The sequence below is a fragment of the Rhincodon typus genome, chromosome 47 (assembly GCF_021869965.1).
Source record: "Rhincodon typus isolate 14 chromosome 47, sRhiTyp1.1, whole genome shotgun sequence".
Taxonomy (NCBI): domain Eukaryota; kingdom Metazoa; phylum Chordata; class Chondrichthyes; order Orectolobiformes; family Rhincodontidae; genus Rhincodon; species Rhincodon typus.
This window is the reverse complement of record NC_063378.1, coordinates 371293-395804: the sequence shown is the minus strand read 5'-3', so window position 1 is coordinate 395804 and position 24512 is coordinate 371293. Positions and strand designations below refer to the sequence as shown.

At 45.8% G+C, this 24512-nt stretch overlaps 1 protein-coding gene across 1 annotated transcript in view; it reads right to left on the bottom strand.

Moving 5' to 3' along the window:
- The window catches only part of LOC109922073 (alpha-2-macroglobulin-like), a 105705-nt gene that overhangs the window by 69258 nt on the left and 11935 nt on the right, over positions 1-24512 (bottom strand). The window contains 8 exon segments of the mRNA XM_048620558.1: positions 1302-1391; positions 1569-1784; positions 10496-10657; positions 11043-11152; positions 19957-20071; positions 20391-20496; positions 22485-22502; positions 22505-22653. Coding sequence (XP_048476515.1) covers positions 1302-1391; positions 1569-1784; positions 10496-10657; positions 11043-11152; positions 19957-20071; positions 20391-20496; positions 22485-22502; positions 22505-22653 — 966 coding nt within the window.

Genomic DNA, 24512 nt, shown 5'->3' with positions numbered 1-24512 from the left:
GATGTTGCCTGGTATGGAGGGAAGGTCTTATGAGGAAAGGCTGAGGGACTTGAGGCTGTTTTCATTAGAGAGAAGAAGGTTAAGATGTGACTTAATAGAGACATACAAGATCATCAGAGGATTAGATAGGGTGGACAGCGAGAGCCTTTCTCCTCGGATGGTGATGGCTAGCACGAGGGGACATAGCTTTAAATTGAGGGGTGATAGATATAGGACAGATGTCAGAGGTAGGTTCTTTACTCAGAGAGTAGTAAGGGCGTGGAATGCCCTGCCTGCAAAAATAGTAGACTCGCCCACTTTAAGGGTATTTAAATGGTCATTGGATAAACATATGGATGATAATGGAATAGCGTAGGTTAGATGGGCTTCAGATTGGTTTCACGGGTCGGCGCAACATCGAGGGCCGAAGGGCCTGTACTGCGCTGTAATGTTCTATGTTCTATGTAATAGTGTCATAAGTAAAACTGATACAGTTATTAAATAGACAACAAAGATTACATGCAAATATGGATAGAGGATACTTCAGCCAGCTGGGCAGCCAATCTTATTTTGAAATCAAACATAAAGAATGTCATTGAAAATTCAATTAACCTTTGGAGAACTCGATAGTTCTTCTCAAGGACTGAAAATTCAACAATTTTGCGAAAACCTTGGGTCTTCACAAGCTATTTGTCAGAAAAAGGTCATAGAATCCCTACAATGTGGAAACAGACCCTTCAGCCCAACAAGTCCACAACAACCCTCAGAGCATCCCACCCAGACCCAACCCCCTATAATCTACACCACCCTGAATACTATGGACAATTTAGCATGGCCAGTACGCCTCACCTGCACATCTTTGGACTGTGGGAGGAAACCGGAGCACCCGAAGGAAACCCATGCAGACACGGGGAGAATGTACAAACTCCACACTGACAGTCGCCTTAGGGTGGAATCAAACCTGGGTCCCTGGCACTGTGAGGCAGCAGTGCTAACCACTGAGCCACCGTGCCACCCGTCATGTCTAACACATCTGAGCTGTACCTATCTAGGCAACTGGGGAGTATTCCATCACACTCCTGACTCATGCCCTGTAGATGGTGGATAAGCTTTGGGGAGTCAGGAGGTGAGTTACTTACTGCGGGATTCCCCTCTCTGACCCTCTTGCAACCACTGTATTTAAATAGCAAGCCCAGCTGATTTTTCTGGTCGATTGTAAGCCCTAGGATGTTGATAGTGGGGGCATTCATTGATAGCAATGCCATGGAAAAAGGGCAGGATTAGTCTCTCTGTCTCTCTCTCTCTCTGTCTATCAGTCAGACGGCATCAAGTGAAGCATGGTTCAAACCTTCAGAGCCTTTGATGGAGATGGTTTTCGAGTTCATGTTCACAATCACTCCCCTCGACATGACCTGGAGATGACAGAGAGGGAGAAACAGAAAGAGTTAATAATCCACATGGAGGGGTTCAGGTATCGGGGGGTTACAGGTTCACAGTACAGGGCTTTGGGGAATGGGGATAGCTGGTGGGAACATGTATAGGGGTTTGAGAGAAGTGTTAAGGCATTCAGACAATTGACAGCTCCTCACCAGGTAGAATACAGCCAGGTTGCTGTCAGCCTCAGCAGCAATACCCCTGATAATGTAGTGGACTTTCACATGCAGCTCAGAATCACAGGCCAGTAACTGCTGATGTTTCTGGATGGTGAGGTAACTCTTAGACCTGGAGTAGAAAGGCTTGACAACATGATGAGCTGAGACATTGTAGGGATGGGCATCCTGATGATGTTTGTCCTGATAAATAGCCTAAAGAGGGGAGCAACAGAGAATTGAGGTTAGGATAGCAGAAGGAAAAGACTGGCAATATTGTTGTCCTGAAATTCACCCCCATAGTCTCTTGGAGAATTCAAGCCACACAAGTGACAGGCAATCAGCATCTGTAACAGGAGATAATCTGACCATCACCTCATTACAGTCACTTGAATCACTATCACTGCATCCCTCACCTTCAACACACTCAGTCCCAAATACCCTCTATCACCCACTTACCTTCATCACTCAGTCCCTGATACCCTCCATAAGCTCCTCATAACCCCTAAGTCCCTGATATCCTCCATCAATCCCCTCTCATTTCCCCTCAGTCCCTGATACCCTCTATCACTCACTTACATTCACCACTCAGTCCCTGATACCCTCCATAATCTCCTCATCCGCCCTCAGTCCCTGATACCATCTATTAAACCCCTCTCATTCCCCACTTAGTCCCTGTTACTCTCTATCACCCACTCACGTTCACCACTCGGTCACTGGTAGCCTATATAATCTCCTTGTTCCCCCCTCAGTCCCTGAAAGCCTCCATCAACCCCCATTATTCATTTAAACATAGTAGGTGCAGAAGTGAGCAATTCAGCCCTTAAAGCCTGCTCTGCCATTCAATACGATTGTGGCTGATCATCTAACTCAGTCGCCTGTAACCTCTTTCTCCCCATATCCTTGGATTGCTTTAGCCCTAAGAACGATATCTAACTCCTCCTTGAAAACAATCCATCAATCTTTTGGGCCCGACTGCTTTCTGTGACAGAGAATTTTACAGGCTCACCAGTCTCTGGGTGAAGACATTTCTGCTCGTCTCAGTCCTAAATGGCTACATACTACACTCCTAGAATGTGACACTCTGCTTCTGGAATCCCGAGTCATCAAGGACATCCTGCTTGTGTTTACCCTGTCTAACATTGTTAGAAATTTATAGGCATACTTGAGATTAACCCTCATCCTTTGCAGTACATTGGTATTTCCCACCCTCCCTCCCTCCTCTGACCCAAAAAAGGGGCTCTGTGAGGAATACGACTGGCAAGGTAAAGGTGTACAAGGGAGTAGATGTTAAGAGAGTAGGCCAGTGATAGATTGGAAATACTGAGGCCTTTGCTCAAGAGGTTTTGGCGTGAGGAGGCTGAGCAGGTTAGGGCAGGTTAACTCTCTTTCTGTCTAGACAGAGGGTAGTAGGGATGGTAGTACCTGCAAGAAGTACACCTGGCTGCATCTCCATACAGATTGCATTAGGGAAAGGGAGCTGGATCTGGATGCACTCAGGATCATCCAGGATGCGGAGAACCTCATTGATAACAGCTATAGTGAAGTGATCACTCCTAAGTACAGGCTGCAGGGAGCTGGGTGACCACCAAAAGAGATAAGGGGGTAAAGGCGGATAGTGGCCATTCCCCTCAATGACAGGTATACTGCTTTGGATACTGTTGGGAGGATGACCTCTCAGGGGCTAGCAGCAGCAGTCAGGTCAGTGGCACTGTGACCAGCTGCGAGGCTCGGAGGGAAAGGGTACAGTCAGAAGAACGATACTGATAGGAGACTTATTTGTGAGGGCGACAGGCAGGAGATTCTGAGGCTGCAGAAGAGACACCAGGATCGTGTGTTGTCTCCCGGGTGCCAGGGTCAAGGATATCTCTGAGCGGTTGCAGAACATTCTGAAGGGGGAGGGTGAACAGCCAGAGGTCATTGTGCACATCGGTACAAATGACAGAGGTAGACAAAGGGATGGAGTCCTGTGAAATGAGTATAGGGAGTTAGGTAAGAAGTTAAAAGGCAGGACTTCAGGGGTAGTGATCTCCGGATTACTCCCAGTGCCACTTGCCAGTGAGGATAGAAATACAAAGGTAGGCCAGATGAATGCATGGCTGAGGAGCTGGTGTAGGGAGCAGGGTTTTCAGTTCTTGGATCATTGGGATCTCTTTTAGGGTAGAGGTGGCCTGTACAAGAGGGAAGATTGCACTTGAACCAGACTGGGTCCAATATTCTTGAGGGGAGATTTGCTAGTGTTACCCGGGAGGGTTTAAACCGGTTTGGCGGGGGCTGGGGTTGGTTAGGGTAGTGGGGGGGACTTTGAATAAGAGAGGGACCTTCGAGAATTCAGAGGAAAATACATTAGTCATTGAGACCAAGCTTACTATTCAGGATAGACAGGGCCACAGTAAAGGGAGGGGAAAAGACTTCTGGTTTAAAGTGCATTTATTTCAACCCTCAACGCCTGACTGGTAAGGTAGAAGAGCTCAGAGCATGGATTGACTCTGGGGACTTGGATATTATAGCCATACCAGAAACATAGCTGAGAGAAGGGCAGGACTGACAGCTCAATGTTCTGGGATACAGAAGCTACAGGCGTGACAGAAGTACAAGTAAGCGAGGAGGGGGAGTTGCCCCTTTGATAAGGGAGGACATAACAACAGTGCTTTTGCAGAGGATGTTCTGAAGGGGTCATCAAATGAGGCCGTATGGCTAGAACTTAGAAACAAGAAGGGGATGGTCACTCTGTTGGGACTGTATTATAGATCCTCAAATAGTCAGCGGGTAGTAGAGAAGCAGATGTGTAGAGAGATTGCAAATACCTGTGGGAATAGTAGACTAGTATTGGTTGGATATTTTAATTTCCCCTGTATTGACTGGACCATTCAGGGTGTGAAAGGCCCGGATGAGGTGGAATTTGTCAAATGTGTCCAAGGAAGTTTCTTAAAACAATATGTAGAGGGCCCTACTCAGGAGGGTGCAAGACTGGACCTCCTCTTAGGAAACGAGGCTGGGCAAGTGACTGAATTGTCAATTGGAGAGCACTTTGGGTCCAGTGACCATAACTCTCTTAGTTTTAACATAGTTATGGAAAAAGATAGGGCAGGTTCACAGGTTAAGGTGGTAAACTGGAGCAGGGCCAATTTTGGGGCCATTAGGCAGGATCTAGCAGTGGTCTATTGGTGTGTCTGTTTGAAGGAAAAGGAACGACTGGCAAATGGCAGGATTTTAAAAGGGTGATATGAAGAGCCCAGGGACAGTAGGTCCATGTTGGGGTGAAGGGAAAAGCTGGCAGGTTTAGGGATCCCTGGCTGACGAGTAATATTGAGGCTCTGGTCAGGAAAAAGAAGGCATACATTGGGTTAAAGTTATTGGGCTCAAGTGAATCCTTAAATGACTATAAAAAGTGTAGGAGCACACTTAAGAGGGAAATCAGAAGAGCAAAAAGAGGTCATGAGATGGATCTGGCAGATTAGGTTCAAGATAATCCCAAGAGGTTCTATAGCCATATTAAGAGTAAAAGGGTGGCTAGGGAGAGAATAGGTCCCCTTAAAGATTAGCATGGGCCTCTATGTGTGGAGCCACAGGAAATGGGGGAGATTATTAATGAATATTTCTCCTCAGTGCTCACTGAGGAAAGAATCATGGATGCTAAGGAAATAAGGGAAACAAGTGGTGATGTTTTGTACTACATAAGCATTACCTGAGAGGAGGTGTTTGCAACCTTACAGCGCATTGAGGTGGATAAATCCCCTGGGCCTGATTAAGTCCATTCCCAGATGTAGTGGGAGGCTGGGGAAGAAAATGCAGAAGCCCTTGCAGAGATTTTTGCTTCCCCTTTAGCCACTGGTGAAGTTCCGGAAGACTGGAGGGTGGCTAATGATGTTTCATTGTTTAAGAAAGGTAGCAAAGACAAGCCAGAGAACTATAGGCCAGTGAGCCTGACATCAGTGGTAGGCAAGTTATTGGAGAAGTTACTGAGGGACAGGATCAACCAACATTTGGATAGTCAAAGTCTGATTAGGGATAATCAGCATGGATTTGTGCATAGGAAAGACATGTTTGACAAACCTTTTAGAGTTTTTCAAAGAGGTAACCAAGAGGATGGATGAGGGTAGGGCAGTGGATGTTGTCTATATGGACTTCAGTAAGGCCTTTGACAAGGTCCCGCATGGCAGGCTAGTCGTGAAAGTTAGGTCACACGGAATCCAGGTAAAGCTAGCGAATTGGATTCAAAATTGGCTCAATGGTAGGAAGCAAAGGGGGATGGTTGAAGGTTGTTTCATGGACTGGAGGCCTCTGACTGGTAGAGTGCCACAGGGGTTGGTGCTGGGACCTTTGTTATTTGTTATTTACAAATCTGGATCTGAATGTGAATGTATGAGGTATATTTCATAAGTTCATGGATGATACAAAATTAGGAGGTATCGTTGATAGTGAAGAAAGTTATGAAAAATTAGAGGGATCTTGATCGGATGGGAAAGTGGACTGAGGATTGGCAATGCAGATAATTCAATGCAGATAAGTGTGAGGTGTTGCATTTTGGAAAGTTAAACCAACGTAGAACTTATACAATAAATAGTAAGGTCCTGAGGAGTGTTGTGGAACAGAGGGACCTAGGAGTACAGTACATAGTTTGTTGAAAGCGGTGTCACAGGTAGACAGGGCAGTGAAGAAGGCATTTAGCATCCTGGCCTTCATTGGTCGAGGCATTGAGTATAGGAGTTGATAATTTATGTTACAGTTGGTGTATAAGTTGTTAGTGAGGCCGCACTTGGAATATTGTGGACAGTTTTGGTCACCCTGTTATTGGAAAGACATGGTTAAACTGGAAAATGTGCAAAGAAGATTTACGAGGATGTTGCCAGGACTAGTAGGCCTCAGTTATAGGGAGAGGTTGGACAGGATAGGACTCTATTCCCTGGAGCATAGGAGAATGAGGGGTGACCTTACTGAGATGTATAAAATCATGAGGGGCATAGATAGGATGAATGCATACAGTCTCTTTCCCAGGGATGGGGAATTGAAAACTAGGGGGCATAATTTTAAGGCAAGGAGGCAAAGATTTAAGAAGGACCTGAGCACAACTTCTTCACACAGAGAGTATTGTGTATATGCAATGGGCTGCCAGAGAAAGTGGTTGAGGCAGGTACAATAGCAACATTTAAAAAACATCTGGATAGGTACATGGATGGCAAGGATTTAGAGGGATATGAACCAAATGCGTGCAATTGGAACTAGCTGAGTGGGCACCATGGATCAGTTTGGGCCAAAGGGCCTGTTTCCACGCTGTGTTACTCTATGACTCTATGACTAAACTCCAGTGAATATAAGCCTCATCTACACCCAGTCCCCACAACCTCCTTTAAAAGAACTCATCCTATACACAGTAACCGGTACCCACTTTAAACCACCTCATTCTATACACAGTCCCTGATACCCCTTTTAAACCATCTTATGCTATACCCTGTCCCCACTACCCCTCTTTAAACCACCTCATTCTTGATGCATTCTCAATACTGCCCTCGAACCACTCCATTTCACATCCATTCCTGTTACCCACTTCCTCTGTGTCATGTACGACTCCAGCCAGTAGAGACTTTACTCCCAGTTCCCGATATATCCCAAAACCACTTCAAGGGGTAGCCTAGTGGTATTATTGCCGTAATATTAATCCAGAAACTCAGGCAATATTCTGGGCCACCATGGCAAATGGTGGAATTTGAATTCAATAAAAATAAACTTAGAATTAAGAATATACTGATGAAACCATTGTCTATTGTCAGAAAGAAATTTTTTTGGGTCATGAATGTCTTTCAGGGAAGGAACTTTGCCATCCTCACCTGGTCTGGCCTACATGTGACTCCAGACTCACAGCAATATGGTTGACTCTCAACTATCTTCTGAAATGGCCAGCCATGCCACTCAGTTTTATCAATCACTACAAAGTTTCAAAAAGATGAAACTGGATGGACAGCCTGGCATTGACCTAGGCATCGGAAAAAAGAGCAGCAGACACAGCCTTGTTGACCCTGCAAAGTCCTGCTTGTTAACATGTAGGGGCTAGTGCTAAAATTGGGAGAGCTATCTCACAGACTAGTCTAGCAACAGCCTAAAATAGTCATACTCATGGAATCATACCTTACCATGTCCCAGACACCACTGCCACCATCTGGTAGGACAGACACGGCAGAACTGGCACCACAGTGGTATACAGTCAGAAGGGAGTTGTCCTGCGAGTACTCAACTGGACCCTATGAAGTCCCATGTCTTCAGGTTAAACATGGTCAAGGGAACCTCCTGCTGGTTACTAGCCTCCTGCTGCTGATGAATCAGTACTACTCCAAGTTGAACAACACTTTGACGAAGCGCTGAGGATTGCGGGGACTCTGCAGAATGTACTCTGATGGAGGATTTCAATCTTCACCAATAAGAGTACTGCTGATTGTGCTGGTCAGGTCCTAAAGGACATAACTGCTAGACTGCGTCTGAAGCAGCTAATGAGGGAACTGACTAGTGGGATAAACATAATTGACCCCGTCCTTATCAATCTGCTGGCTGTAGATGCATCTGCCCATGACAGTATCAGTAACAGTGATCACCGCACAGTCCTTGTGGAGATGAAGTCCTGCCTTCGCAATGAGATTACTCTCCATCATGTTGGGTGGCACTATCACTGGGACAGATAAAATGATACAGACTTCAAACAGACCAGTAACTCAAGACTGGGCATCCATGAGGTGCCGTGGGCTATTAATAATAGCAGAATTGTACTCCAGCACGATCTGTAACCTCACGAGCCAGCATATTCCCCACTCAATCATTACCATCGAGCTAGGGGATCAAGCAGAGTTCAATGGAGAGTGCAGGGTGACGTGCCAGGAGCAGCACCAGGCAGGACTACTTGCTTGCCAAACAGCATAAGCAGCAAGTGATAGACGAGCTAAGTGATTCCACAAACAACGGATCAGATCTAAGCTCTACAGTCCTGCCATACTCAGTCGTGAATTGTAGTGGACAATTAAACAACTCACTGGAAGAGGAGGCTCCACAAATTATCCCCAGCCTCAATGATGGAAGAGCCCAGTACATCAGTGCGAAAGATAAGGCTGAAACTTTCATGGCAATGTTCAGCCAGAAGTGCCGAGTGGACGATCCATCTCGGCCTCCTCCAGTGTATGCACTCATCATAGATATCAGTCTTCAGCAAATTTGGTTCACTCAAGATGACATCAAGAAACAGATGGGGGCACTGGAATTTGCAAAGGTTATGGGCCCTGACAGCATTCCAGCAATAGCACTGAAGACTTGTGCTCCAGAACTTGCTGCTCCCCTAGGCAAGCTCTTCCATTACAGTTACAACACTGGCAATGTGGAAAATTGTCCAGGTATGTTCTTTATATAAACAACAGGACAAATCCAACCCAGCCAATTACTGTCCCATCAGTCTCCTCTCAATTATTAATAAAGTGATGGAAGGTGTCATCAACAGTGCTATCAAGCAGCACCTGCTCAGCAATAACCTGCTCAGTTATGCCCAGTTTGGGTTCCACCAGGGGCACTCAGCTCCTGACCTCATTACAGCCTTGGTTTAAACATGAAGAAAAGAGTTGAATTTCAGAGGCGAGATGAGAGTGGCAGCCCTTGAAATCAGGTCTGCATTCGACTAAGTCTTGCATCAAGGAAACCTAGCAAAACTGGAGTCAATGGATATCGGGGGGTGAAGTCTCCATTGGTTGGAGCCATACCTGACACAGAGGAAGATGGTTGTGGATGTTGGAGGTCAGACATCTCAGGTCCAGGATATCCCTGAAGGAGTTGCTCAGGGTAGTGTTCTATGTCCAACCACCTTCAACTGCTTCATCAATAATCTTCACTCCATTGGAAGGTCAGAAATGGGGATGTTCACCGATGATTGCACAATGTTCAGCACCATTTGCGACTCTACGGATACTGAAGCAGTCCATGTTCAAATGCAACAAGATCTGGACAATATCCAGGTTTGGAATGACAAGTGGCAAGTAATACTTGCAGCACAAATGTCAGGTGATGACCATCACCAATAAGAGGCGATCTAACCACTGCTCCTTGATATTTAACAGTGTTACTGTCACTGAATCCCCACCATCAACATCCTTGCAGGTTACCATTGACCAGAAACTCAACTGGACTTGCAACATAAAAACAGTGTCTTCGAGAGCAATTCAGATGCTAGGAATACTGAGTTAGGAGTATGATGGAATGCTCCCATCTTGCCTGGATGGATGGCTCTGATACCCTCCATTAACCCTCTCATTCCCCAATTAATGCCTGATACCGTCTATAAACCCCTCGTTTCCCAATCAATGCCTGATACACTGCATAAATCCCTTTATTTCCCATCCAGCTGTTGATACCCCCCACTAACCCCCTCATTCCCCACCCAGCCCTGATACCCTCGTTAACCACCTCATTCCCCTCTCAGCCCAATACCCTCTATAAACACCCTCAATTCCGACAGTCCCTCAAGCCTTCTATAAACCCCTTACTCTACACTGAGTGTCTGATACCTTTTATATATCCATTCAATCCCCATATGATCCCTTATACCCTATGTCAACACATTCTTTACCCACACAGTCCCTGATATCCATTATAAAGCCATCAATTTCCCACATAGTCCCTGATACCCTCCAGAAATGCATTCACTAAACAGAGGGTGCCTGATAAGCTCTATAAAACCATCCATTATCCACATGGTGCATGACATCCTCTATAAAACCATTCTTTACACACACAGTACCCGACATCCTCCATAAAACCAGTCATTACTCGCACGGTGCCTAATATCCTCTATACAACCATTCATTACCCATATGGTGCCTGAAACGCTCCACAAATCCAGTAATTCCTCACTCCGCCCCTGACACCCCTGTTTCCTCTCCATATTTCTTTTCACTTACCATTATGGAAAGCAACTCATTGGATTGTAAGGGGGTTTCCAGAATCACTGAGCCAATCCCCTTCTCATCTGTGATCGCCAACATTGGACCAGGCTTCCAGGAATTTAACACTTTGATTGTCACATTGGTGACAGGTTGCCCTGTAGTATACTGGATTTTTATCTGAATAGAGACAGCCGATCAGTCAATATAATGTAACAGAGCAAGGAAAGCTGAAACCTCTATAAACATTTCACAATTTGTGTGTAGGAGAGTGTAACACTATTTATATTACACAGTGCTTGTAGGAGAATGTAACCCTGCATATGTTACATAGTGTGTGCAGGAGAGTGTAACCCTGTATATATTACATTGTGTGTTTATGAGAGTTTAGCCCTGTATATATTACACAGTGTGCATGTGTGTTGGGGAACTTAACCCAATATGTGTTACAGCATGCATGTCTTAGGAAATTTAACCCAGAATGTATTACACAGTGCATGTGTCGAAGATTAACTCTGTATACATTACACAGTCTGTGTGGGAGAGTTTATCCCTCTGGCCTTACCTGTGCAGTGTATGGAATTCCAGGTTTGTAATAATCTTCCACCTCCTCAAATGTGATCTTCATAATTTCGCTTTCAACTTGACATGTTGCACTTGACCGCATTGGAATACCTTGGATTAGATTCAGTGTTTTTAGATGGAAGCTATAGACATTTGGAGATTGATCGAGAAAATAATGGAGAGAGATTGAGAAAGAAGCAGTGCGAGAGAGATTGTGCTAGGCTATCCATCTCAGACAGAGAACGACATACGGAGTGAGAGACTTTAAGTTAGTCAGAGAGTAAAACAAATTCCAAAAAAAGGGAGGGACAGTGACAGAGGTATTGTGCCAGAGAGTGTGATCAAGAATGAGATGGAGAAACAGAGAAGGAGAGACAGGATGGTGGGGTGTGGGAGACTACAGACAGTGAGAGATAGAGCAAAACAGACATGGAGAGAGATATGAAGAGATAGAGTAAGAAACAGAGAAGGAGAGATCAGGAAATTGAAAGGCAGAAATAAATATGCAGACAAAGACAGGCATAGAGAGTAAGATCATGGGTAGAGTCTTTGATTGTTTGAGACTAAGTTTGGAGCTGGTCCTATAAGCAGTAAGGACTACCACTCGGATTTCTTCAGTTTTTCTCAGCTCATTATATATTCATGGGCAGGTAAAATTCATCATGTCCAGCCTGATCCCTGGAGTAGCAGTGACCAAGTGTAACGGAAGCTCCGCTGGCAGGTGGCAACAGTGAGGGAGGGCACTGAGCACGGAAACTCAAGCAGTGGTGCAGGAGGGCAACTGGAGCAGTCAAATGGACGCTCTCAGGAAATGAGTGTCTTTGTGAAGGGGACAAGGCCTGATGAGAAGAAGGAGCAGACAGACAGACAAAGAATTCCTCAACCCAATAGAAACCTCAGACTTCATTCTATGTCAATACTGCGAATACTTTCCTGTAAAACTTTAAATTCCTTTCATATTCATAATAGGCTGAATCCCTGCATCATGATCATTGGGCTGTCCATATATTCAAATCTCATGTTGCATTTCTTGCATAATCAGCAGGATTACAAAACATAGATACCATGTCATGGCAGATGAGGTTGAAAGGCTGAGATGGAATGGATGGTGGAGGGGTTGAACGTGGCATGGTTGAAGAGAGAGGCTGAAGCTGCTCCAGGATCATGAAAGACTTAGGTATTGTGGAAGGAGATTGGACCTTTAGGCCGAACCCAGGCAGAGGCTCCCCCTTGACATTCCACATGAAAGGAACAATATTTCCAGGTTGTATATCCCACTTGCTGCTGAGTAACAAGCCAAACAGATACAGAGACAGACCCCCAACATTCAGAGGGATCTAGGCATATAGGTCCACAGTTCCCTGAAAGTGGTAATGTAATTGGATAAGATGATCCAGCAGGGATATTACATGCTTGCCTTCGTCTGTTAGGGCATTGAGTATATAAAGTGGCAAATCATATTGTAACTGTATAGCACTTTAGTTAGGTCACATTTGAAATCTTGTGTACAGTTCTAGTTGCCACAATTGCAAAAGGATACGGAGGCTCTGAAGAGGATACAGAAACAGGCATACCAGGATATTCAAAGATAGTAAGAACTGCCAATGCTGGACTCACTCAGAGATAGTATTTAGAGGGTATTAGCTATGAGGAGAAATTAGACAAACTCAGTTTGCTTTCACTTGAACATTGGAGGCTGAGGGGCTATCTGATAGAGGTTTACAAAGTTATGAGAGGCATGGATAGAATGGATAGTCAGAGTATTTTTCCCAGGGTGGAATTACTACAGGACAGAGGTTTCAGGTAAACTTTAAAGATGAGTGAGGGAAGATTTTTGGAGGGAATGGTAAGTGCCTGGAATGTGCTGCCAGAGGAGGTGGTGGAGGCCGATACAATAGCAATGTTACAAAGGCATGTTGACAGGTACACGAATAGACAGGGAATAGAAGGATTCTGACTGCACAGAGGCAAAAGATTTTAGTTTAGTAAGGTGTCTTGTGTTGGCACAGGCTTGGAGGGCTGAAGGGTCTGTTCTTGTGCTGTACTGTTCTTTGTTCCATTCAATGACATAGTGATTGAAGACCAGATTGAAGTTACACAGCTTGTCATGGTATCCAGGGGTCTCAATGTGAATAAACAGATAGTATTACTGATAGAATGTCCGTGCAGCAAAACTAGCTGGAAAATACTGGAAAGAGATGTCTAAATTTTATGATAACAAGGTGTAGAGCTGGATGAACAGAGCAGGCCAAGCAGCATCAGAGGAGCAGGAAGGCTGACATTTTGGGCCTAGACCCTTCTTCAGAAATGGGGGAGGGGAAGGGGGTTCTGAAATACATGGGGAGAGAGGGGGAGGCGGATAGAAGATGGATAGAGGAGAAGATAGGTGGAGAGGAGACAGACAGATCAAAGAGGCGGGGATGGAGCCAGTAAAGGTGAGTGTAGGTGGGGAGGTAAGGAGGAGATAGGTCAGTCCAGGGAGGACGGAAATTCAAGGGGGCGAGATGAGATTAGTAGGTAGGAGATGGGGGTGGGGCTTGAGGTAGGAGGAGGGGATAGGTGGGAGAAAGGACAGGTTAGGGAGACAGGGACGAGCTGGGCTGGTTTTGGGATGCAGTAGTGGGAGGGGAGATCCAGCTCTACACCTTGTTATCTCAGATTCTCCAGCATCTGCAGTTCCTACTATCCCAGGATAACTGTGTTGCCCAAGCTGTGTGCTTCTCTCATCTCCTGATTAATACCATGCTCCACATTCCCACTCCTATTTGATGGCTTATGAATAATTTCAATCAACATTTGTTGCTTCCTTGTTATTCCAAAGTGCTACCCATACTGATTTCACACATTGTTCTTCAAATCCAAGATCCAGCCTTACTAATGTACTGATCCCATCCCTTATTATAAGCACCACTTCATTTCCTTTTCTTTTCATCTAGCCATCCTAAGTTTTAACTATCCTTGCATATTCAGTTCCTCGTCCTGGTCACCCTGCAACCATGTTTCTGTAATGGCAATCAGATCATACCTACATATCTCTGTTTGTGCCACTGGATTGTTGACTTTGTTATGAATGCTGTGAGCATTCAGGTAGAGTGCCCTTAACTTAGTCTTTCTGATATCATTCCACTTTTGAAACATACTCAATGCTTGGCTTTATTTCTCCTGGCATCTAGTCTCCTGAGCATCTTTTCAACTTCCTGTTATCAACTTTACTTCCTTTCATTTTTGGTTCCCCCTCAGGTTCCCAAACTTCTGATGAGCTAGTTTAAACTCCAGCCCTACAGCACGAGTAAACCTCCCTGTGAGAATATCAGTGCTGTACAGATGTATAGGTCCCACATGCCCAACAACTCCCAATGTCTCAGGAATCTCATGCCCTCCCTCTTATACCTGTTCTCTTGCCATGTGTTCATCAGTTTATTCTCCTGTTCTGAAACTCAGTTCAGATGTGGCACTGGAGGTAATCCTAAGATTATACTTTGTAATTTTCTGCCAAACTCCCTGAAATCTGCCTTCAGGACTTCATCCATCTTCTTAATGATGTTGTTGGTACCAGTGTGGGCCATGACTTCTGGCTGATACCCCTCCCCCTCAGCGTTAACATTCTGGTGGGGACACACTAGCACAGGAGCACAAGGAGGGAGAAATGACTGCAGGCTCTGATGCTGGGAGAGCTGATGGAGGCCAGGCTCAGTGCTGAGCCCAGTAAGGTTGAGGTGGATCCAGTCTTGGACATGAATGAGCAGGTAGAGATACAGTGGCAAAGAGGGCACCATGTGGCAGAATTACCAGAGATGGTGCTTGACTTGAGGGATGGGCAGAGGGCTTTGTCTAACTTCTGAGGAAAGGGTGGTGCCCACTGTGCAGAGACAAATCCAGCAGAACAGCCTGTATGTGTCATATATGGACAGCGACGTTTGTTCTATTGCTAGACCCTCGGATACTTCCATTCATTGCATGCACTCATAGGTGAGGCACCTCGACCTCCCTCCACTCCACCATTCCCTGAATGGGTTGAGGTGATTGCCCCAAATAAAGAGGAGGAACAACAAGCAGGCGCACGCTATTGCCACCTCAAGACTCTCCAGTGGCTTCCAGCAACCAAACCCTTTCTGTTCCATTCCCGCTCATCCCGAGACAGTGAGAGAATGAGACAGGGGAAGGAGAGAGGCAAAGTGAGGAGATAGACAGTGAATGAGGGAGGCAAAGTGAGAAAAGGAAGCAGAGACAATGAGGAAGGGAGAGGGACACAGAAAGATGGAGATATGTAGAGTGAGTGAGGGAGAGAGAGAGAAAAAGACAGAACAGACAATAGAGGGAGAAACAGTGAGAGCAAGAGGCTGAGTGAGGGAAAGAGAGAGAGTCAGTGAGAAAGAGAAACAGAGTTGGAGGGTGACAGCATGCAGGAGGAACAGAGTAAGCGAGGGATGGAGGGTGAAGGAGAGAGAAAGAAGAGTGTCATACAATCCCTGCAGTGCAGATAGAGGCCATTTGACCTATCATGTTTGTACCAACCCTCCAAAAAGTGTCCCATCAAGACCCAACCCCTCCTCCATCCTGTCCCTGTAACCCTACATTTATCATTGCCAATCCACCTAGCCTGCATATCTCTGGACACCATGAACAATTTTGCACGGACAAAACCATCTATGCTGCACAGCTTTGGACTGTGGGAGGAAACCAATGTAGCCAGTGGAACCCCTCAGAGACACAGGAAGAGCATGCAAACTCGACAAAGACAGTTAGCTAAGACTGGAATCTAACCCAGATCCATGGCACTGAGAGGCAGCAATGCTAACCACTCAGCCAACATGACATCCTGAGGAGGAGGCAATGGCCTCATGGTATTGTCGCGAGACTATTAATCCAGAATCTCAGCTAATGTTCTGGGGACCCCGGTTCCCATTCTACCACTCAGATGGTGGAATTTGAATCCAATTTTAAAAAATCTGGAATTAAGAGTCTAATGATGACCATGAATCTGTTGACAATTGTTGAAAAAACCCATCTGGTTCACTAATGTCCTTCAGGGAAAGAAATCTGCCACCCTTATCTGGTCTGGCCTACATGTGACTCCAGATGGACAGCAATGTGGTTGACTTTCAATTGCCCTCTGAAATGATCCAGCAAGCCATTCAGTTGTACCAATCACCACAAAGTCTCAAAGAAATGATACCTATGGCTCACCTGGCATTAACCTAGGGACCGGAAAAGACAACAGTAGAAACAACCCTGTCGATTCTGCGAGGTCCTCCTCACTGACTCCTGGAGGTTAGTGTCAATATTGGGAGAGCTGACTCACAGACTAGTGAAGCAACAATGTAACACAGCCACACTCACGGGATCGTAGCTTACAGACAATGTCCCAGACACCGCCAATGCCATCCCTGGATATGTCCTGTCCCACCAGCAGCACAGTGGTTTACAATTAGGACAGTGTTACGCTGGGAGTCCTCAACATTGACTCCAGACCTCATGAAGTTTCATGGCTTCAGGTTAAACATGGGCATGGAAACCTTGTGCTGATTACCATGTATCATCTTCCCTCACCTCATGTACCGCTACTCCTTGATTTTATTTTATTTGATTTGATTTATTGTCATCACATGTACCTAAGTACACTGAAAAGCTTTGTTTTGCGAGCAGTACAGGCAGATCATAGCAAACAAAGACGTACAGTTCATAGGGTACTCCACATTGAACAGTTCTTAGAGGAACCAGTGAGGATGGCAAGGACTCAAAATGTACTCTGGATGGGGGATTTCAATGTCCACCACCAAGAGTGGCTCAGCAGCAGCACAACTGATTGAGCTGGTTGGGTCCTAAAAGACATAGCTACTAGACTGGGTCTGCAGCAGATGGTGAGGGAACCAAACAGGAGGGAAAAAGATATTTGACCTCATCATTATCAATCTGCTAGCTGCAGTACTATTGCTAGAATTGTGTCAGGGCCTGTAGCCTTTGCCCCATCTGTCCAAGATCGTATTAGTCAGAGTCAGACAGACCTTGTGGAGATGAATTCCTGCCTTCGCACTGAGAATACCCTCCATCGTGCTGTGTGGTGCTATCACTGTGCTAAATGGGACAGACTTCGCACAGACCTAGCAACTCAAAACTGGGCAGCCAGGAGGTACGGTGTGCCATTAACAGCAACAGAATTCTATTCCAGCACAGTCTGTATCCTCATGGCCTGCCATATCCCCCATATCAAACCAGAGGATCAACCCTGGTTCAATGGAAAGTGCAGGAGGGCATGTCAGGAGCAGTAACAGGCAACAGAAGATACCAAACAGGACGACTTGCACGCCAAACAGCATAAGCAGCAAGTGATAGAGTAAGTATTTCCACAACCAATGGATCACATCTAAGCTGTGCAGTCCTGTCACATCCAGTAGTAAATGGTGGCGGACAATTAAACAACTCATTGGAGGAGGAGGCTCCACAAATATCCCCATCCTCAATGATGGAAGAGCCCAGCACATCAGTGCAGAAGATAAGGCTGAAGCTTTCACAGCAATCTTCAGCCAGAAGTGCCCAGTGGATGATCCATCTCAGCCTCCTCCAGTGGTCCCCAGCATTACAGATACTGTGCTTCAGCAAATTCAATTCACTCCATGTGATATCAAGAAATGTCTGGAATCACCGGACAGTGCAAAGGCTACAGGCCCTGACACTATTCCAGCAATAGTACTGAAGGCTTGCACTCCAGAACTTGCCACTCCCCTAGTCAAGCTGTGCCAGCATTATTACAACACTGGCATCTGCTTGAGAATGTGGAAAATTGCCTGGATATGTCCTGTACATAAAAAGCAGGACAAATCTAACCCAGGCAATTACTACCCCATTAGTGTCATTTCGATCATCAGTAAACCCAGTGGTTAGCACTGCTACCTCACAGCCCCAGAGACCCGAGTTCGATTCCAACCTCGGGCCACTGTCTGTGTTGAGTTTGCACGTTCTCCCCGTGTCTGCGTGGGTTTCCTCTGGATGCTCTGGTTTCCTCCCACAGTCCAAAGCTGTACAGGTTAGGTGGATTGGCCATACTAAATTGTCCATAGTGTTCAAGGATGTGTAGATTAGGTGGGTTATAAGGGTATGGGTATGGGTCCGGGTCGGATGCTCCGAGTGTCGGTGTGGACTGGTTGGGCCGAAGAACCTGCTCCACACAGTAGGGATTCTATGGTTCTAAAGTGATGAAAGGTGTCATCTACTGTGCTATAGATCAGCACCTGCTCAGTGACACCCAGTTTGGGTTCTGTCAGGGTCACTCAGCTCCTGACTTCATTACAGCCTTGATTCAAATATGGAGGAAAAAAGAGCTGACTTTCAGAGGTGAGGTGAGAGTGACTGCTGTTGACATCAAGGCTGCATTTGAATGAGTGTAGCGTCAAGGAACCCTGGCAAAACTCGAATCAATGGGTATCAGGGGCAAACTCTGGTGGCTGGCATCATACCTAGCACATAGAAAGATGGTTGTGGTTTTTGGAGATCCATCATCTCAGCTCCAGGACATCTCTGCAGGAATTCCTCAGGGTAGTGTCCTAGGCCCAAGCATCTTCAGCTGCTTCATCAATGACCTTACTTCTATCATAAAGGCCAGAAGTTGTGATGTTCATTGATGATTGCACAATGTTCAGTACCATTTGCAACTCCTCATATACTGAAGCAGTCTGTGTCTAAATGCAACAAGATCTGGACAATATCCAGACTTGGGCTGACAAGTGGTAAGTAACATTCATGCCACACAAAAGCGAGGCTATGACCATCACCAATAAGCGACACTTTAACCACTGCCCCTTGACATTCAATTTCCTGCAGCAAGTAACTGTAAGTAAAGCCTGTCCACCATTTACCAAGCACAAGTGAGGAGTGTTATAGAATACTCTCCACTTGCCTGGATCACTACAGCTCCAACAATACTCAAGAAGCTTGACACCATCCAGATCAAAACAGCCCGCTTGATTGGCACTACATCCACAAGCATTCACTCCCTCCACCACCGACGCTCAGTAGCAACAGTGTGTACTATCTACAAGGCGCACTGTAGAAATTCACTAAAGATCCACAAGTAGCACCCTCCAAATCCATGACCACTTCCATCTAGAAGGACAAGGACAGCAGACATATGGGAACACCATCATCTTCAAATTCCCCTCCAAGCCACTCACCATCCTATTTGGAAATATATCGCCATTCCTTCACTGTTGCTGGGTCAAAATCCTGGAATTCTCTCCCTAATGGCATTGCTGGTCAACCCACAGGAGTTGGACTGCAATGGTTTAAGAAGGCAGTTCACCACCACCTTCTCAAGGGTAACTAGGGATGGGCAATAAATGCTGGCCAACCAGCAACGCCCACATCCCACAAATGAATTTTAAAAAAAAGACGGAGAGAGACAGTGAGGGAGGAGGGTAGGCAGAGTGAACGAGTGAGACATGGAGGAGAGAGAGTATGAGGGAGAAATAATATGAGAGTGGAATAGAGTGAGGGAGAGAGGCAGAGGGAAGAGAAACAGGATGAGAGGGGGAGACAGAGTGAAGGACGGAGAGAGTGGGAGGATGACAGGGTGATGAACAGACAGTGAGGGAGAGGCAGAGTGATTAAGAGAGACAGTAGTGGAGGGAGACAGGCAGACAGACATAGTGAGGGTGGGATAGAGTTGGAGTGAGAGCAGGACAAAGGCAAAGTGGGAGAGACAGTGGGACAGGGAGAGAGTGGAGGAGATTGAATGCCACGGGAGTTTGAGAGAGACTTAGTGGGGTGAGAGATAGGTACACAGTAGGAGACGCTGAGTGGGAGAGGCACCAGGACAGAGTTCAAGGGCGGAATAAGAAACTGGCAAGCTGACGACACTGGGCAGAATGTTAAAGGAGAGAGAGAGGTGAGCACATAGTTGCATCTGTCCCGAGACTGACCTGTCCCCTCTTCTGTCAGTACAAACTGTGCATCAATGCGTCTGTGGTTTGCACTTTCTCTAAAGTGGAACATATCAGTGGAGAGATCTGTAGACAGGCAACCATTCAAATCCATCTGAAAAAAGTCAATTCATGGCTGGTAATCAGAGAACAACCAAAAGGGGGAAACAGACCTCGTTCCAGGCAAACACAGGAACTCTGCAAAATTCTGCGGCAGTCCCTCAGCACTGACCCTCCGACAGTGCGAACTCCCTCAGCACTGACCCTCCGACAGTGTGGCAGTCCCTCAGCACTGACCCTCCGACAGTGCAAACTCCCTCAGCACTGACCCTCCGACAATGCGGCACTTCCTCAACACTGACCCTCCAAAAGTGCGGCCATGAACGATCTTAGCTTCTTCACGGGGAAGTGGCTTCAATGAAAGTAGGACCTACCTCACCAAAAATGTGCTGACAATGAATAGGGTCAGAGGCATCATTCATATGATCCAAACAAACGGTGCCATTCACCTGTCCCCTCACAGGCTTTCCATATGTATATCTGCAAAATATACAGTCCAAAGTTACACACAGAGTAAATCTCCGACCACACCATTTCCATCAAACACTTCCAGGTCAGCTGCAGCACAGAATGAGATCAGAATAAATCTCTCTGTACCCTTTGAAACTGAAAGTAAATGTCCCTCAATACTGCACCGCATCAAATACTCCCAGGACAGGTACAGCATAGAAATAGATACACAGTAAAACTCTCTCTACACTATCCCCATCAAACATCCCAGGACTGGTACAGGACAGGAATAGATACACAGTAGAGCTTCCTCTACATTGTCCCCAACAAACATTCCCAGGACAGGGTCAAGGCAGGTTTAGGTGCAGAGTTGGAGAGTGGGACATTTTACCTTCCGCACACTTCAATGTGGATCGTTGGGTCAATAGCTGTGATTTTTTCTGGCATTTTCACCTTCAACTCGGCCTTGGGTAAAACTGAATGAATGAAAGGTTAGAAATTCAGTCTTGTTCAGCCACCACGTTGAAGTTTAGCCAAGTTACAGTCCTTCAGTCATCCCCATTCCTGACAGAGACTTCTGAGATCAGCTCCCAGTCCAACTACAGTAGACTTTAAACATTTAATCCGTTGTGTCAACCCCTCATCACCCAAACTCCTTTCCCTCCTTTATCTCCTTAAAATCCTCCAGTGTCGACAAAAATCCCTGTCTCTTCAGCCCTAACACCTCCCTATCTCTGCAACCTCCACTAGCCCCTAGACCCCTCCCTATCTTGGTCACCTCCTCCAGCCCTTATACCCCTCTCTATCACTGCAACTTCCTCCAGACCCTACAACCCTTCCTACCTCTGTAGCTTCTTATAGACCCTACACCCCTCCCTATATCTGTTCTCTCCTCCAAACCCTGCACCCTTCCCTATATCTGTAACCTCCTTTCACCCCTTTACCCTTCCTTATCTCTGTAACCTCCTCCAGCTGCTATAACTCCTTATCACTGTTTTCTTTGTCAATCTCTGGGCTTCCTAAGCTCTCTGTTTCTTCTCTTTCTTCCTATTGCTCTTTGCCAAGTACAAAAAAAGAGTTTAGTGGGTAACTGGGAAGGCCAATGAAATGTTGACTTTATTTCAGAGTGAATGGAGTATAAAATTTGAAGGTTATTCTGTAGCTACAAAAGACACTTCTCAGACCGCAACTGGAATACTGAGAATGTTTTCCTTGAGGAAAGATATACCAGAATTGGAGGTAGTCCAGAGAAGGTTCACCTGGTTAATCCCAGATATGGGGGGCGGCCTTATGAGGAGAGGTTGAAAATATTGAGCCTGTACTCATTGGAATATAGAAGAATGAAAGGCAGCTTTATTAACCATACAAGATTCTTAGGGGATAACTAAACCAAAGAACTGGAGATGCTGAAAATCTGGAACAAAATCAGAAATTGCTGGAGGAACTCAGCAGGTCTGGCAGCATCTGTAGGGAGAATTCAGACCTGCTAAGATTCTTTGGGGACTTGACAAGGTAGATGCAGAGAAGTCATTATCCCTTGTGGGAGAGTCTAGGACCAAAGGGCATCATCTCAGAATAAGGGATCACCCTTTTAAGGCAGGGATGATATTGTTTTTCACTGAGGATTGTGAATCTGTAAAACTCTTTACCGCAGAGGGCTGTAGAGGCTGGGTCATGAAGTATATTCAAGACTGAGTGAGAAAGATTTTTAAACCAGTTAGGGAATCATTGGGAAAGGGCAACAATGTGGAATTGAGAATGATCAGATCAGCCGTGATCTCATTGAATGGCAGAACAGCCATGATAGGCTGAATGGCCTAATTCTGCTCCTAAATCTTATGGTCTTTAGGCTGGCCTTAAATGTGACATCTTTGACTCTGTTTTTGCCCTTTACTCAGTTGGCTTGTGTCAATCCTGACCTAATTTCTGACCCTCAGCAGCATACTGCTGATGAATAGAAAGGGGAGTGGAGGCTATGCTGTTCGAGAGCGACGTTCTGTCTGGGTCAGATATCGTACCGTACTCTTCCACACTGAAATGATGATGGAATTTCCTCCCCTGGCTCTGCATTCCTTCGATCTCGTATGTCCCCAGGAGCGGTTCACGCATCAGGTCAAAGGTCAGATCCACAATCCCCTGCCTGGGCTCTACGTCTCTCCACTGTCCAATTCGGTTTCTCTTTGGGTCCTATCAGAGACCGTGGAAAGAGACCAGAGCAAAAATGTGCTAAATGTTGAAGACTCAAATCATTTCCCAGGAACAAAGAGTTGTCTATTGGTTACCATATCTCTTCACCCACACAACTCAATAAACTTAAATGAATTTGACAAATTGAATTCAAAGAACAAAGAACAAAGAAAATTACAGCACAGGAACAGGCCCTTTGGCCTTCCAAGCCTGCATTGACATGCTGCCTGTCACAACTAAAACCCCCTACCCTTCCAGGGACCGTATCCCTCTATTCCCATCCTATTCATGTATTTGTCAAGACCCCCTTTAAAAGTCACTATTGTATCTGCTTCCACTACTTCCCCCAGCAGCGAGTTCCAGGCACCCACCACCCTCTGTGTAAAACATCTGCCTCGTACGTCACCTTCAAACCTTGTCCCTCGCACCTTAAACATATGGCCCCTGGTAACTGACTCTTCTACCCTGGGAAAAAGCTTCTGACTGTCCAGTCTGTCCAGGCCCTTCATAATCTTGCAGATCTCTGTCAGGTCCCCCCCACAACCTCCATCATTCCAGTGAGAACAATGCAAGTTTCTCCAACCTCTCCTCATAGCTAATGCCCTTCATACCAGGCAACAGCTTCTGTACCCTCTCCAAAGCCACCATATTCCCTGCTAGTGTGGCGACCAGAATTGAACACAATATTCCAAATGCGACCTAACCAAGGTTCTATAAAGCTGCAACATTACCTGCCAATTTTTAAACTCAATGCCCCAGCTGATGAAGGCAAGCATGCCATATGCCTTGTTGACTACATTCTTCACCTGCATTATCAGTGATTCATTTCAGTGACCTGTATCCCTGTACACCCAGATCCCTCTGCCTGTCAGTACTCTTAAGGGTTCTGACATTTACTGTTTATTTTCCATCTGGATTAGACCTTCCGAAATATATCACCTGATATTTTTCCGGATTAAACTCCATCTGCCATCTCTCTGCCCAAGTCACCAACTGATCTATATCCTCTACAGTAAATGTGTAGGAACTTGCTCTAGTCATAATATGGTCTTCCAAATGTATTGTTAAAACATCTTAAGTATTAGATTCCAGTAATTTCCCAATTATTGATATATCAGGTTAACTGGACAGAGATAGTAGGAACTGCAAATGGTGGAGAATCTGAGACGGTTGTTCTCAGGTTTCTCTTTCTCCTGCCTTCCTTGATCAACCATTGAACATTAGATAAATTCCAACGTGAGGCATCATGCCCAAATCAGAGAAACTTTGGAATATCCTAGCCAGCGCATTTACTGTCCCTGTACCTACCTCTTTTCAAATCCTAGGCTGGGGTTTATCCAACAAATTAGACAAAATCAACATGGTTTGAAAAAAGAGTGATTGTGTTTGACAGGTCAAATTTCTGTAAAGATGTAAATAGTAGCAACATAGGATCACTAATAGGTCATTCAGCTCGAGTTCATTTTGCTTTTCAATTAGATCAGAGCGAAGCATCCACCTCAGTGCCAATTTCCCTCACCATCTCCATACCCCCAGGAGTTATTTGTCTCCAGAAAACAATTGATTTCTGTCTCAGAGCTTTGACAATCTTCTGCAGTAGACAGTTCCACAGATTCATTCATTCTGGATGAAATCATTCCCCCTCATCTCAGATCAAATGGCCAGCCAGTCCCAACACCGCACCCCCCCACTTCCGCAACCTCCTCCGCTCCTACACCCCATCCACCTCGGCAACCTCCTCCAGCCCCTACACCCCTCCCTTCCTCTATAACCTCCTCCAGCCCCTACAGCCCTTCCTACCTCTATAACCTCCTCCAGACCTACATCCTTCTCTACTTCTGTAACCTCCTACAGCCCCT